Source organism: Eubalaena glacialis, chromosome 16 (genome assembly GCF_028564815.1).
Source record: "Eubalaena glacialis isolate mEubGla1 chromosome 16, mEubGla1.1.hap2.+ XY, whole genome shotgun sequence".
Taxonomy (NCBI): Eukaryota; Metazoa; Chordata; class Mammalia; order Artiodactyla; family Balaenidae; genus Eubalaena; species Eubalaena glacialis.
Window position 1 is genome coordinate 10,687,504 of NC_083731.1, and position 15,538 is coordinate 10,703,041.

General features: G+C 36.4%; 1 protein-coding gene across 3 annotated transcripts in view; it reads right to left on the minus strand.

The window, feature by feature from the left end:
• The window catches only part of PCCA (propionyl-CoA carboxylase subunit alpha), a 370,033-nt gene that overhangs the window by 213,129 nt on the left and 141,366 nt on the right, over positions 1 to 15,538 (minus strand). For all 3 annotated transcript variants that reach the window (XM_061170561.1, XM_061170560.1, XM_061170559.1), the window contains one exon: positions 11,556 to 11,706. In XM_061170561.1, coding sequence (XP_061026544.1) covers positions 11,556 to 11,706 — 151 coding nt within the window. The remainder of the gene's footprint in view (positions 1 to 11,555; positions 11,707 to 15,538) is intronic.

Consider the following 15,538-nt stretch of genomic DNA (forward strand, 5'->3'; position numbering starts at 1 on the left):
ACTAAAACTGCTCTAAAAAATAAAATCTTATTTTTTAATAAATTATGAAAAACTTTATATATCTAAAACATCCTTGCATTTCTTTCTAAATAAAATAGATCCAATTTTTAAAAAAAGAGACAAAAGATACAGAGGAAGTGAATAAAACAATCAATAACCTTCAATAACATTGGTTTTTCTCTTGCTTTTTTTTGTGACCTTGGGCAAGTTAACAACCTTGATTTTTTAATAGATATTACCTCATAAAATACTGAAGGTCTATCACAGAAGGGTCTAGAAAGATCTTTAAAGGCCTACCATTGAGAATGATACCAGCATCAAATGGATTCACATCTAAGTCTGAATTTTTAAAGAACAGATAATGCCTATTATTAACTAGACCCCAGAAAAAGAATACTCCCAGAGTTAGCTTCGAAAAAATACATATAACTTTACTACTCAAATCTGGTAAAGACAGTATTTTAAAAAGAAATAAAAATCAAAATATTTATATTCACAAAATCCAGCAAAATACCAAAAGGAAAATCACTATGTCTAATTAAAATATATTCCAGGAATATAAAGGAAAGGTATCAGAAGAGTCTATAATGTTAATAAATTAAAAGATAAAAGGGCCAGTTCTTTCCTTATCAGTAGTAATTGGTAGATAATTAGGAATTTTGACCACAACTAGGGACAAAGAGGAGATCTTACAAGCCTTTAGAAGGAGAGAAAAATTTTAAATGATCAATAATCAGATGCATCTCAATATCAACAGTAGAAATTAAAAGAAAGCAATATAAGGCCTTCAAAAAGTTAATGAAAAATTATTTCCAATCCAGAATTTTATACGCAAAATTCTAAAAGAAAACTTAGGAAAAAATTGCAACCTTAGGTCAGGCAAAGATTTCTCAGGAACTACATCAAAAGCACAATCCATAAGTTAAAAACTTGGTAAATTGGGTTTCATCAAAATTAAAAATTTGTGTGCCTCAAATGACACCATTAAGAAAATAAAAACAGGGGGGGACCTTCAAGATGGCAGAGGAGTAAGATCTGGAGATCACCTTCCTCCCCACAAATACATCAAAAATACAACTACACGTGGAACAACTTCTACAGAACACCTACTGAACGCCGGCAGAAGACCTCAGATTTCCCAAAAGGCCAGAAACTCTGCACGTACATGGCCGTGTGTCTGACAGAGTCTTGGTGCTCCCGCCAGGTGTCAGGCCTGAGCCTCTGAGGTGGGAGAGCTGAGTTCAGGACATTTGTCCACCAGAGACCTCCCGGCCCCACATAATATCAACCAGTGAAAGTTCTCCCAGAGATCTCCATCTCAGCGCTAAGAGCCAGCGCCACTCAACGACCAGTAAGCTCCAGTGCTGGACACCCCATGCCAAACAACTAGCAAGACAGGAATTATACCCCACCCATTAGCAGAGAGGCTGCCTAGAATCATAATAAGGTCAGAGACACCCAAAAACACAACACCAGATGTGGTCCTGCCCACCAGAAAGACAAGATCCAGCCTCATCCACCAGAACACAGGCACCAGTCCCCTCCACCAGGAAGCCTACACAACCCACTGACCAACCTTACCCACTGGGGGCAGACACCAAAAACAACGGGAACTACGAACCTGCAGCCAGTGAAAAGGAGACCCCAAACACAGTAAGTTAAGCAAAATGAGAAGACAGAGAAATACACAGCAGATGAAGGAGCAAGGTATAAACCGACCAGACCAAACAAATGAAGAGGAAATAGGCAGTCTACCTGAAAAGAATTCAGAGTAATGATAGTAAAGACGACCCAAAATCTTGGAAATAGAATGGAGAAAATACAAGAAATGTTTAACAAGGACCTAGAAGAACTAAAGAGCAAATAAACAATGATGAACAACACAGTAAATGAAATTAAAAATTCTCTAGAAGGAATCAATAGCAGAATAACTGAGGCAGAAGAACGGATAAGTGACCTGGAATATAAAATAGTGGAAATAACTACTGCAGAGTAGAATAAAGGAAAAAAAAATGAAAAGAATTGAGGACAGTCTCAGACACCTCTGGGACAACATTAAATGCACCAACATTCGAATTATAGGGGTCTCAGAAGAAGAAGAGAAAAAGAAAGGGACTGGGAAAATATTTGAAGAGATTATAGTTGAAAACTTCCCTAATATGGGAAAGGAAATAGTTAATCAAGTCCAGGAAGCACAGAGAGTCCCATACAGGATAAATCCAAGGAGAAACACGCCAAGACACATATTAATCAAACTATCAAGAATTAAGTACAAAGAAAAAATATTAAAAGCAGCAAGGGAAAAGCAACAAATAACATACAAGGGAATCCCCATAAGGTTAACAGCTGATTTTTCAGCAGAAACTCTCCAAGCCAGAAGGGAGTGGCAGGACATATTTAAAGTGATGAAGGGGAAAAACCTACAACCAAGATTACTCTACCCAGCAAGGCTCTCATTCAGATTTGACGGAGAGATTAAAACCTTTACAGACAAGCAAAAGCTAAGAGAATTCAGCACCACCAAACCAGCTTTACAACAAATGCTAAAGGAAGTTCTCTAGGCAGGAAACACAAGAGAAGGAAAAGACCTACAATAACAAACCCAAAACAATTAAGAAAATGGTAATAGGAACATACACATTGCTAATTACCTTAAATGTAAATGGATTAAATGCTCCAACCAAAAGACATAGACTGGCTGAATGGATACAAAAGCAAGACCCGTATATATGCTGTCTACAAGAGACCCCACTTCAGACCTAGGGACACATACAGACTGAAAGTGAGGGGATGGAAAAAGATATTCCATGCAAATGGAAATCACAAGAAAGCTGAAGTAGCAATTCTCACATCAGACAAAATAGACTTTAAAACAAAGACTATTACAAGAGACAAAGAAGGACACTACATAATGATCAAGGGATCAATCTGAGAAGAAGATAGAACAACTGTAAATATTTATGCACCCAACATAGGAGCACCTCAATACATAAGGCAAATACTAACAGCCATAAAAGGGGAAATCGACAGTAACACAATCATAGTAGGAGACTTTAGCACCCCACTTTCACCAATGGACAGATCATCCAAAATGAAAATAAATAAGGAAACACAAGCTTTAAATAATACATTAAACAAGATGGACTTAACTGATATTTATAGGACATTCCATCCAGAAACAACAGAATACACTTTCTTCTCAGGTGCTCATGGAACATCCTCCAGGATAGATCATATCTTGGGTCACAAATCAAGCCTTGGTAAATTTAAGAAAATTGAAATCGTATCAAGTATCTTTTCAGACCACAACGCTATGAGACTAGATATCAATTCCAGGAAAAAATGTGTAAAAAATACAAACACATGGAGGCTAAACAATACACTATTTAATAACCAAGAGATCACTGAAGAAATCAAAGAGGAAATCAAAAAATACCTAGAAACAAATGACAATGAAAACACAACGACCCAAAACCTATGGGATACAGCAAAAGCAGTTCTAAGAGGGAAGTTTATAGCAATACAATCCTACCTTAAGAAACAAGAAACATCTCAAATAAACAACCTAACCTTACACCTAAAGCAATTACAGAAAGAAAAAAAAACAAACCCAAAGTTAGCAGAAGGAAAGAAATCATAAAGATCAGATCAGAAATAAATGAAAAAGAAATGAAGGAAACGACAGCAAAGATCAATAAAACTAAAAGCTGGTTCTTTGAGAAGATAAACAAAATTGATAAACCATTAGACAGACTCATCAAGAAAAAAAGGGAGAAGACTCAAATCAATAGAATTAGAAATGAAAAAGGAGAAATAACAACTGACACTGCAGAAATACAAAGGATCATGAGAGATTACTACAAGGAACTCTATGCCAATAAAATGGACAACCTGGAAGAAATGGACAAATTCTTAGAAATGCACAACCTTCCGAGACTGAACCAGGAAGAAATAGAAAATATGAACAGACCAATCACAAGCACTGAAATTGAAACTGTGATTAAAAATCTTCCAACACACAAAAGCCCAGGACCAGATGGCTTCACAGGCGAATTCTATCAAACATTTAGAGAAGATCTAACACCTATCCTTCTCAAACTCTTCCAAAATATAGCAGAGGGAGGAACACTCCCAAACTCATTCTATGAGGCCACCATCACCCTGATACCAAAACCAGACAAAGATGTCACAAAGAAAGAAAACTACAGGCCAATATCACTGATGAACATAGATGCAAAAATCCTCAACAAAATACTAGCAAACAGAATCCAACAGCACATTAAAAGGATCATACACCATGATCAAGTGGGGTTTATCCCAGGAATGCAAGGATTCTTCAATATACGCAAATCAATCAATATGATACACCATATTAACAAATTGAAGGAGAAAAACCATATGATCATCTCAATAGATGCAGAGAAAGCTTTCAACAAAATTCAACACCCATTTATGATAAAAACCCTCCAGAAAGTAGGCATAGAGGGAACTTACCTCAACATAATAAAGGCCATATATGACAAACACACAGCCAACATCGTCCTCAATGGTGAAAAACTGAAACCATTTCCACTAAGATCAGGAACAAGACAAGGATGCCCACTCTCACCACTATTATTCAACATAGTTTTGGAAGTTTTAGCCACAGCAATCAGAGAAGAAAAAGAAATAAAAGGAATCCAAATCGGAAAAGGAGAGGTAAAGCTGTCACTGTTAGCAGATGACATGATGCTATACATAGAGAATCCTAAAGATGCTACCAGAAAACTACTAGAGCTAATCAATGAATTTGGTAAAGTAGCAGGATACAAAATTAATGCACAGAAATCTCTTGCATTCCTGTATACTAATGATGAAAAATCTGAAAGTGAAATTAAGAAAACACTCCCGTTTACCATTGCAACAAAAAGAATAAAATATCTAGGAATAAACCTACCTAAGGAGACAAAAGACCTGTATGCAGAAAACTATAAGACACTGATGAAAGAAATTAAAGATGATACAAATAGATGGAGAGATATACCATGTTCTTGGATTGGAAGAATCAACAGTGTAAAAATGACTATACTACCCAAAGCAATCTACAGATTCAATGCAACCCCTATCAAACTACCACTGGCATTTTTCACAGAACTAGAACAAAAAACCTCACAATTTGTATGGAAACACAAAAGACTCCGAATAGCCAAAGCAAACTTGAGAAAGAAAAACGGAGCTGGAGGAATCAGGCTCCCTGACTTCAGACTATACTACAGTAGCTACAGTAATCAAGACAGTATGGTACTGGCACAAAAACAAAAATATAGATCAATGGAACAGGATAGAAAGCCCAGAGGTAAACCCATGCACCTATGATCACCTTCTCTTTGATAAAGGAGGCAAGAACATACACTGGAGAAAAGACAGCCTCTTCCATAAGTGATGCTGGGAAAACTGGACAGCTACATGTAAAGGAATGAAGTTAGAACACTCCCTAACACCATACACATAAATGAACTCAAAACGGATTAAAGACCTAAATGTAAGGCCAGACGCTATAAAACTCTTAGAGGAAACCATAGGCAGAACACTCCATGACGTAAATCACAGCAAGATCCTTTTTGACCCACCTCCTAGAGAAATGGAAATAAAAACAAAAATAAACAAATGGGACCTAATGAAACTTAAAAGCTTTTGCACAGCAAAGGAAACCATAAACAAGACCAAAAGACAACCCTCAGAATGGGAGAAAATATTTGCAAATGAAGCAACTGACAAAGGACTAATCTCCAAAATTTACAAGCAGCTCATGCAGCTCAATATCAAAAAAACAAACAACCCAATCCAAAAATGGGCAGAAGACCTCAATAGACATTTCTCCAAAGAAGATACACAGATTGCCAACAAACACATGAAAGAACGCTTAACATCATTAATCATTAGAGAAATGCAAATCAAAACTACAATGAGATATCATCTCACACCGGTCAGAATGGCCATCATCAAAAAATCTACAAACAATAAATGCTGGAGAGGGTGTGGAGAAAAGGGAACCCTCTTGCACTCTTGGTGGGAATGTAAATTGACACAGCCACTATGGAGAACAGTATGGAGGTTCCTTAAAAAACTAAAAATAGAACTACCATACGACCCAGCAATCCCACTACTGGGCATATACCCTGAGAAAACCATAATTCAGAAAGAGTCATGTACCACAATGTTCATTGCAGCACTATTTACAATAGCCAGGACATGGAAGCAACCTAAGTGTCCATCAACAGATGAATGGATAAAGAAGATGTGGCACATATATACAATGGAATATTACTCAGCCATAAAAAGGAATGAAATTGAGTTATTTGTATAGTGAGGTGGATGGACCTAGAGTCTGTCATACAGAGTGAAGTAAGTCAGAAAGAGAAAAACAATTACCATATGCTAACACATATATATGGAATCTAAGGGAAAAAAAAATGGTCATGAAGAACCTAGGGGCAAGACGGGAATAAAGATGCAGACCTACTAGAGAATGGAGTTGACGATATGGGGAGGGGGAAGGGTAAGCTAGGACAAAGTGAGAGAGTGGCATGGACATATATATACCACCAAATGTAAAACAGATAGCTAGTGGGAAGCAGCCGCATAGCACAGGGAGATCAGCTCAGTGCTTTGTGACCACCTAGAGGGGTAGGATAGGGAGGGTGGGAGGGAGACGCAAGAGGGAGGAGATATGGGGATATATGTATATGTATAGCTGATTCACTTTGATATAAAGCAGAAACTAACACACCACTGTAAAGCAATTATACTCCAATAAAGATGTAAAAAAAAAAAAAACCCAAAAACTTCACATGGAAAAGTAAGAGCAATCAGAAAGAATATTCCTACTGGATGCTGTATTATAATAAAAAGATATAACATCTAAAATAGTGTGGTACCAGCACATGAATAAACAGAAAGGTTAAAAAAAGAAAACAGTAAACATCTGCATACATATGAGAATTTAGTACATAATGAAAATGACTTCTAATTAATGTTGAAAAGAATGATTATTCAATAATGGCTGTGACAAACAGGTAGCCATTTGAAAACAATAAAATAAAATAAATTCCAGATGAAGTGAAAATTTCACCAAGGAAGATGAAATTAGTACTAAAAGAAACCATGGAAGAAAAATGTTTCAATTATAATTGAATAGGAAAAGTCTAAGTATATCACAACATCAGAAATGATAAAGAGATTTAGAAATTCAACTGCAAAAGTTTAAAACAAAAATCTTCTCCCTAGGAAGAAAAAACATATACAAAGTCAAAAAGACAGGCAACAGGTGAGAGAAAAGTAGCCACAAATCATATCTGTATATTTTATATCTACATTCATTTGTTAATCCTGCCATGAAACAAACACAGTTTCTGGACTGGAGAAGGAAGCAACCGTTTACTCACAGAGCATCTTCACACCATTTCTCACACCCCAGTTCCCCATGGGTCTAACGTCCCTGTGCGTGCAGAGGGTTGTGCACCCATCACAGGGGCGGAACCCCAAAAATATTTACCTCAGAGCTTATAGAAGAGTTGCTGGGGACTTCCCTGGTGGCGCAGTGGGTAAGAATCCGCCTGTCAATGTAGGGGACACGGGTTCGAGCCCTGGTCCAGGAAGATCCCACATGCCACGGAGCAACTAAGCCCGTGAGCCACAACTACTGAGCCCGTGCGCCTAGAGCTCATGTTCCGCAACAAAGAGAAGCCACCGCAATGAGAAGCCCGCGCACCGCAACAAAGAGTAGCCCCACTCGCCACAACGAGAGAAAGCCCATGCACAGCAACGAAGACCCAACACAGCCAAAAATAAATAAATAAATAAATAAATTTTTTAAAAAAAAGAGTTCCTGGCATGTCTGCCCTTCTTCATCTCTGGAGAGAGAGCAAACTTGCTCTGGGAAGTAAACAAATCCTTCTGGGGAGAGAGGGGGAAGGCCTGTATTTACCAATCTGGAATGTCAACAAATGGCTCTGGGGAAAGATAAGACTTTCACTCTAGCACTCTACCTTTACAGCTGTTATCATTTAATCAGGTGCCAGAGGTCTTTGGTTAGAAAGCCCTCACTCTTTAAAAATGTGAAAATATTCATTGAGCAGTGCTTCCTGATGATATCACAAATGGCTAATTTCCTGAAAAAATAAAAACATCTATAAGTCAATAAGAAAACCCAAAGGGCAAAGGAAATGTAAAGGAATCTATGAAGAAAAATTCATCCTCACTCATAATAAGAAAAATGAAAAAGTGACACATTTTTCACTACCATACAAAGATCCAAAGGCACAACTTGCCTCTTGGCCAGGCAAGTTCTTCTATAAAAGGCAACTTGATAATACTTCACTAAATTATAAAAGGACATATCACTTTCCAGGCAATTCTACTTCCACATGTGCAAAATGATGACGTATAGGGTCTTTCAATAATTGCACTATTTGCTAGAGCAGAATACTGCAAAAATTATCACTAGGAAACTAGTGAAATTATATGACTGTACATCCATACAACTGAATATTAAAAATCACAAAAATGAAGAAGATAATGCTTTAAATTAGGTATGGAATACTACAAAAGATATATTTTTAAGTAAAACAAAGGTTGCCTCTACAGGAAAAATACATGGTTGTGGTAACAAAAATGTGGTATGGGAAGTTGTTTTTCCAATGTATACTCTTCTGAACAATTTAGATTTTCTTTTAATCAAGTATTACCAATTCTTAGTATTTCAACTCAATAAAGTAGGAAACTAAAGTTATTCAAGCAAAATTACATATCATTTATTTCATTAAAATAACATTTTAATAAAATTGTATTTTTTGGTAAAGTATCCATCTATCTATCCATCTTTCAAATGAAGACAGAAGGAAACAGGTGAGCATGGGTGGATACATACGTGCACTCCTACTAGGAGAAATGAACAGAGACCATTCCAAGCAAAGGGGTAACATGATAAAGGCACACAGAGGTCAAACTGAATTCAGGGAAAAGAAAGGAGAGATTAAGGCCACAAAGAAAAGGGACTTGTAATGCAAAAGCATTTGAATTTTATCTTTCAGCAAAAGCAAACAATGACTTTAAAAACAAACATATATGGGGATAGCATAGATAATCCTAATACATAAATTCTGACCAGACTGAGAACAAAACCAGTATTTATGCGCCAAACCTGGTGACTTTCTCAGTGTTTCTCTTTAAGGAGAAACAGTATTTATTTCAAATATCGCTCTTAAGAAAATCTAGCAAAGTGAAGATGCTACTGACATTTCTGTTACCAGGAAAAAATTCTAAAGTACTAAAGCCTGAAAAAGTGACAGTTCAATCGGGAAATTTCAAGGAAAAAAAAAAACAACAAAGAAAATTATAGCTCTCCAGGCTCAAACTGAGACACTAATTAGAGATAACATATATCTTAGAAGATAAACAATTTGGTGAATGTGCCTTAAGTATTATAATTTAAGGTTAGCAAAGAAATTTGAAACAGAAAATCTACTATTAAAAGGACATTTGAATTGTTTAAACAATATCAGAAAGACGTCATTGAAATATCTAAGAATGTCTTTCTGAATACTATGAAATCCAAGATCCTTTTTTCATGCTCCCATTCAGTTTCACCCTCCACCACCAAATATCCCTCCATCACACAGATGCTTCTTAAAAAAATCAAAATTAATTTGTCTGGTAACTGACAAGATTACTGCCACTGGAAGCAAATGCAAGAGAGAAAAGAGATACTGTTGCACATTAAATGGGAGACAAATTATAAAAGTGCTATTAAACAGCATAAAATTAGGTACTATGAGATCTAATGATAAAATTCTTTATGAATTTCATTTTTTTCCAGAAATTCATTTATAATCTTTTTTGAGGGTACTGAACATAATATTTCCTGGCAACCCATCCATGAAACAAACTATAAACGTAGGTACCTAAATGACTTCGACTCCCTACACAGAATTATTTGATAATAAATATCAACTTTCGGAAGTCTTATACCAAAAACAACCATGGGCCAAACTTAAAAAAACTTACAGGCTGAGATAAATGAGCCAGAAACAAATAAAAAATAAATAGATTGAAAAAAAATGAGAACATAGTAACAAAGTGCCCTAAACAAACACTGGTTATTAATTTTGCAAATTCTGTTAAGTACCCCAACTAAACCATCTAGTATTGTGACTTGAATAAAATAAAAATATACTGTAGTCACTTCAAATTGCGTTCAGAATCGTATTACAAGCTATTAGTCTCATCATGACATAATAGTCTCCATTTTAATCAAAAACATGATTTCCCAGCTAATTATCTAATTAGACATTTTCATTATAAAGACATATTTTTAATCAAAATCAAATTAATCTTTAAAAGGCAAAATTCTGCCACTTCTAAAGATGTTCACCAGAATAGAATACAAGCTAAATAAGTTATTTCAAGCAGGAGTATCGTAAGTTTTGAGCAAAAACTACTGAGGTTAATACCTATATAAACTATAAATATGTATTACCATTGGTCTCAAAATGCATCTAGATACATAAATTCTGCCACAGTAAATGAAAATCAGTCTCATGGTATAATCTCATAAGCACAATGTTGAGAAAAGAAACCAAATATAAAAATCATACAATATGATCCCACTGATTTAAAGTTCAAATAAGAAACAGGCAAAATTAATTCTATTTCCTAGGTGTGCATAAATAAAAGGAAGAACTATCCAGAAATATAAGGAGATGTTTAGAATTCAGTCAGAATAGTAAATAAGATGGAGGCGGAATCACTGAGAAGGGGAAGAAGTTGAGGGGCGGGGGTAAGAAGCGCTGGGCATTTTGGTACTTCCCGATCCTACTGAGGCTTACGTGAACTCTTGCTTTTAATAATTTTTTCAACTACACATTTGTGTTCTATGTAATGTTCTGTATGTGTATGTTAGTTTACAATTTAAATCAAAGAAAAGGGGGAAGAAGGAAGGAAATAAAGCCACTAGTGAGTTACAGCACCAGTGGCTTCCAGAGACCTTGACTGAAACTGAGGAAGCATGTCCCTAAAGTCAAGTTCCGGGGCAGCCGCTTGATTTCTCAACCTCATAACTGTGGCAGAGGTGTCAGTTCCTCTAGAAGCCAGGTTGGGTGGTACAGTTCTGAGAGTCATTACTGCAAGTTCACTCTAGATACCCTTCCTTCCTCCATCCCTTCCAATGATTGGTAAGCCCTTAATCCCTTTCTATTTATCATATCTAGAGTAGTTTCTCTTATCAGCACATGAACCCTAACTAATGCACTTCATCAAGAAAGTTCAAGAAAAAAAAAAAAAAAAGGAATTTCCAATATGAAGTATTAACAGTAACAAAGCAGAAGGGCTAGACACTGACTATTAAATTAACCTGATACTTACCTGTCATTTCCAACAGATTTCTTAGCACAAGCATAAAAACTAAATATTTAACACTTTAAGGAGTTGATTTTTAGCTTTTATAACACAAAAAGGGGTGGTGAAGAAGGGAAAAGTATAGAGGCGTGGAGAGGAATGAAAACCAGAGTTTCTGTTACCTGGAGTCTCGTATTCATTTCCAAGAAATAAAAATTCTTTTTTGAGTCCACAAGGAATTCTACGGTTCCAGCAGAAGAATAATTTACTGCTTTGGCAAGGGCTACAGCTTGTTCTCCCATTGTTCTTCGAGTCTCAGAATCCAGAAAAAGGCTGCAAATAAGAAAGAGTCATTGCCTACATTTTGAACAAAAATTAAGTAATCTTTTGTGTGCATTACATAAAAATTTTCTTAAAGTTTACTCAGATATGATCATCTGTATCAACTTAAGATTTCATATTATATGCTTTATATATGCTTATAATGTATGCTTATTGTGTTATTAAGCATAACATGTTTAAATAAATCAACTTAATATTTTTATAAAACATTTGAACTTTCCACACTACACTGCAACTTCAATCAATCTATAAAATATACAGTTACTTTAGCACAAGTAGTTGTTTTCTACGAGTAAAATTTAACATATGTATTCATAATTTCTCCAAGTAAGATTGGAAGTCGTGCCCTATGGAGAAAACGTGTGTTAGGTGAGCTTCCTTCAGGCAAGCATTATAGCGCTGCTGGCCAAGACGGTGAGTTCAATGTTAATGAATCAATAGTATGTATTAAAATAAGGTGTCTTTCAACAGAAACACATACAAAACAAGGTTATGTATTAATCGGTTGATGAAAATGCTCTGACCAGAGGCTCACAGAAACTTAATTCTGTATCTCCCCTGGGAGCAATGCTTCAGTATTTATTAATTCAGTATTCACAGTGACTTTATAAAACGTAACTACCACAGGACTTCCCTGGTGGCGCAGTGGTTAAGAATCCGCCTGCCAGTGCAGGGGACACGATTTCAAGCCCTGGTCCGGGAAGATCCCACGTGCCACAGAGCAACTAAACCCATGTGCCGCAACTACTGAGCCTGCGCTCTAGAGCCCACGAGCCGCAACTACTGAGCCCACGTGCTACAACTACTGAAGTCCTCGTGCCTAGAGCCTGTGCTCCGCAACAAGAGAAGCCACCGCAATGAGAAGCCCATGCACTGCAACAAATAGTGGCCCCTGCTCGCCACTAGAGAAAGCCCGCACGCAGCAACGAAGATCCAACACAGCCAAAAATAAATTAATTTAAAAAAAAACATAACTACCACAAATAACAAGAATCCACTGTACATCTAATAAATCCTCAAAACTTTTATTTCACAATAAAAAAGTACCTTCCAGCAGGCAAGTAAAGGGTTTCAATGAACGCTGAAAAGAATATTATCAAATCATTTCTGCATTTTCACATATTTTGCTTCTATGCAAAAAAGGCTCTGAGAAATAAAACACTGACTACTTTTCTATTTGTGGATTAAAATTATTCTCAAATGTGTAAGATTTAGATGACATTTCATGAACTTTTTATTATGGAAGAGTATGAACTTGCACATACCTGCTTCCCATATGTAACAATTATTACTACATAGCTATTCTTGTTTTGTCTATGCTGCATGTCCACTTTTCTACCAGCCCCACCCCACCCCCTTTTTTTTTTGGCTGTGCCACGCAGCTTATGGGATCTCAGTTCCCCGACCGGGGACTGAACCCAGGCCACAGCAGTGAAAGCCCAGAATCCTAACCACTAGGCCATCAGGGAACTTCCCCATTTTTTTTTTTTTTAAAGCAAATCCCAAATGAGGTATCGCTTCTTCCATTAAAAAAACTTCCATATCTGTTTCTATAAGTACTCTTTTATAACATAATCACACTTTTAAAATTAACAAGAACTCCTTAATAGCTTTAATATCCAGTTAGTATTCAAATTTCCTGGATTATCTCATAAATATCTTTTTAGAGCTAATATCTTTGAATCAGGATCCAAGTAAGATCTAGCCACTGCATTTGACTGGTTTTTACATCTTTATGAGTCTTTTAACTTGTAATGCCCTCTTCTTTTTTTTTTTAAGCCAAGGATCTGGTCATTTACCTGTCTCATTCCTCTACATGCAATGTCCACAAGGTCTTTTAACATCCATATTACATTTCTATTTCTTGTAAACTGCTGATTAGATCTAGAGCCTTGAATAGATTCAGGTTTGACTGGTTGAGGGCGAGGCAAGGATACTTCACAGGTGGGAAGTGTACTTCATACTGTCTCCCTGTCGATGACATTAGGATTCATCATTGGATTCGGATGTTATGAATCTTATCTACCTATTATAAATAACAGTTCTGCATTAACCTAACAAATACAGGCATAGATGACATTTCAACAATAATGGCTGACAAAATTAATGCAACCAAAAAGAAAAAAAAGGAAATGCAACTAAAGATTAACATCGTTAACATTTGGATAATCTCAAGCACAGGTGAGTAAAACTATTTTTATCCTGTCTGGTCTTATTCTTTCCCTTGTCATAAACTCTGCTAGTGATACTCAGAGCTGCAAGCAAGCTCACCACTGCACTCAAAGCACAGAGGGAGATTCTTACTCCAGGAACTGAAAACTGCATATTCCATTTATTTTAATATTTCACAATACACAAATACATATCAAGTCACTATTAACAATTGGTTCTAGTTTTTTTTCCTACTGCTTTAAGTTTTCCTTGGATTTCTCTCTAAATTAATAGATGAGATATTCATATGAAAAACTTACATTTCTAGAGAAAGAAAGGAAACAAATAAAAATCATGATTCAAGGTTCCCAGTCTGTGAAAGATTTCTATCCCAGGTAAGACTTGAGTGGATTTCGAATAAAAAGAGAAAGTTAATTATATTGCAAGTGTTAAGACAAGAAGATAAGAAAACATAAGACTGCAAAAGTGGTGTGTCAGAGACTATTACTGTTCTACCATCATCCCCTGTCCCCTTTTTCCATTCAACTAGCTGGGCACACGGTTACTTCGGGAAAACAGACATATCCCAGACTTCCTAGAAAAGTACCTAACTTCGGATCACTGCCAAGTCAACAACACTGGCAGGTTCTAGGACTCTTCCTAAAGACATAGAACATTCCTTTTGGTTCTCTTCTTCCATTCGTCTTACATCCCAGTTCTGGGCCAAGAGATAAAGGGCTATACCCCATGTAGGCCACAAAGGGCTGTTCTTCACAACATGGTGAAGGTGGGAAAGACTCTGACAGGTTCATGTTTTGGGGGAGGAAATCAGGGTATGAAGATGGACAAATGAAGGTTGAGATGCCCATTAGATATCAAAATGTAGGTGTTGAGTAGACTGTTGGATATTTAAATCTATAATTTGGGGGGGGGGGATACAGAATTTGATTTTTACTAATACTCTGTGATTTAAAAAATCCACTCATATTCAGACCTAATCTTTTCAGAAATCACACACGCACATTTTTTCAAGGCACACTGACTATGCTGATTAAGCTACAATTGGTTATATTCCTTAATGTCTGGTTACTAAAAATACCAATGAACACTCAACTGGGGATTTTTAAGAACTAAGAGGAAACCAGAATATATATAAATACCAACCTAGCGTCAAAGTAGAAACAAAGCTCCATGAAATTGCTACACCAAACACATGATAGGTGGCTTGGAGAAGTGCCCAAAGTAGTTCTGATGAATCAAGGAATCTCTAAGAACCATGCCCCAAAAGCCTTTTCATGTAGGATAAACTCGGGAAATTCAGGATCAACTTTATGAAACTTTTGCCAACCGGAGAGCCTAGAAGGTAGGTATCCCAGAAATTCCACGTGCTCAGACACACCAACAGGGTCTAGGCTACCTAGAAGACTATGGGAGTCAGAGTGGGTTATCACCCCACTTTTTCCTCTAATAAAACCCCAACTTCTTGTTCAAGTATTCTCTCACTTTCATGCACTGAAGTACTGAGAAAGATCAAGTGGCAAATTCTTAATTATAAAAATATACATTAAGACCACTTCAAACTAAAAACCTTCTACACAGCCAAGGAAACTATCAACAAAATGAAAAGGTAACCTACTGAATAGAAGAAAATATTTGCAAATCATATGTCTGA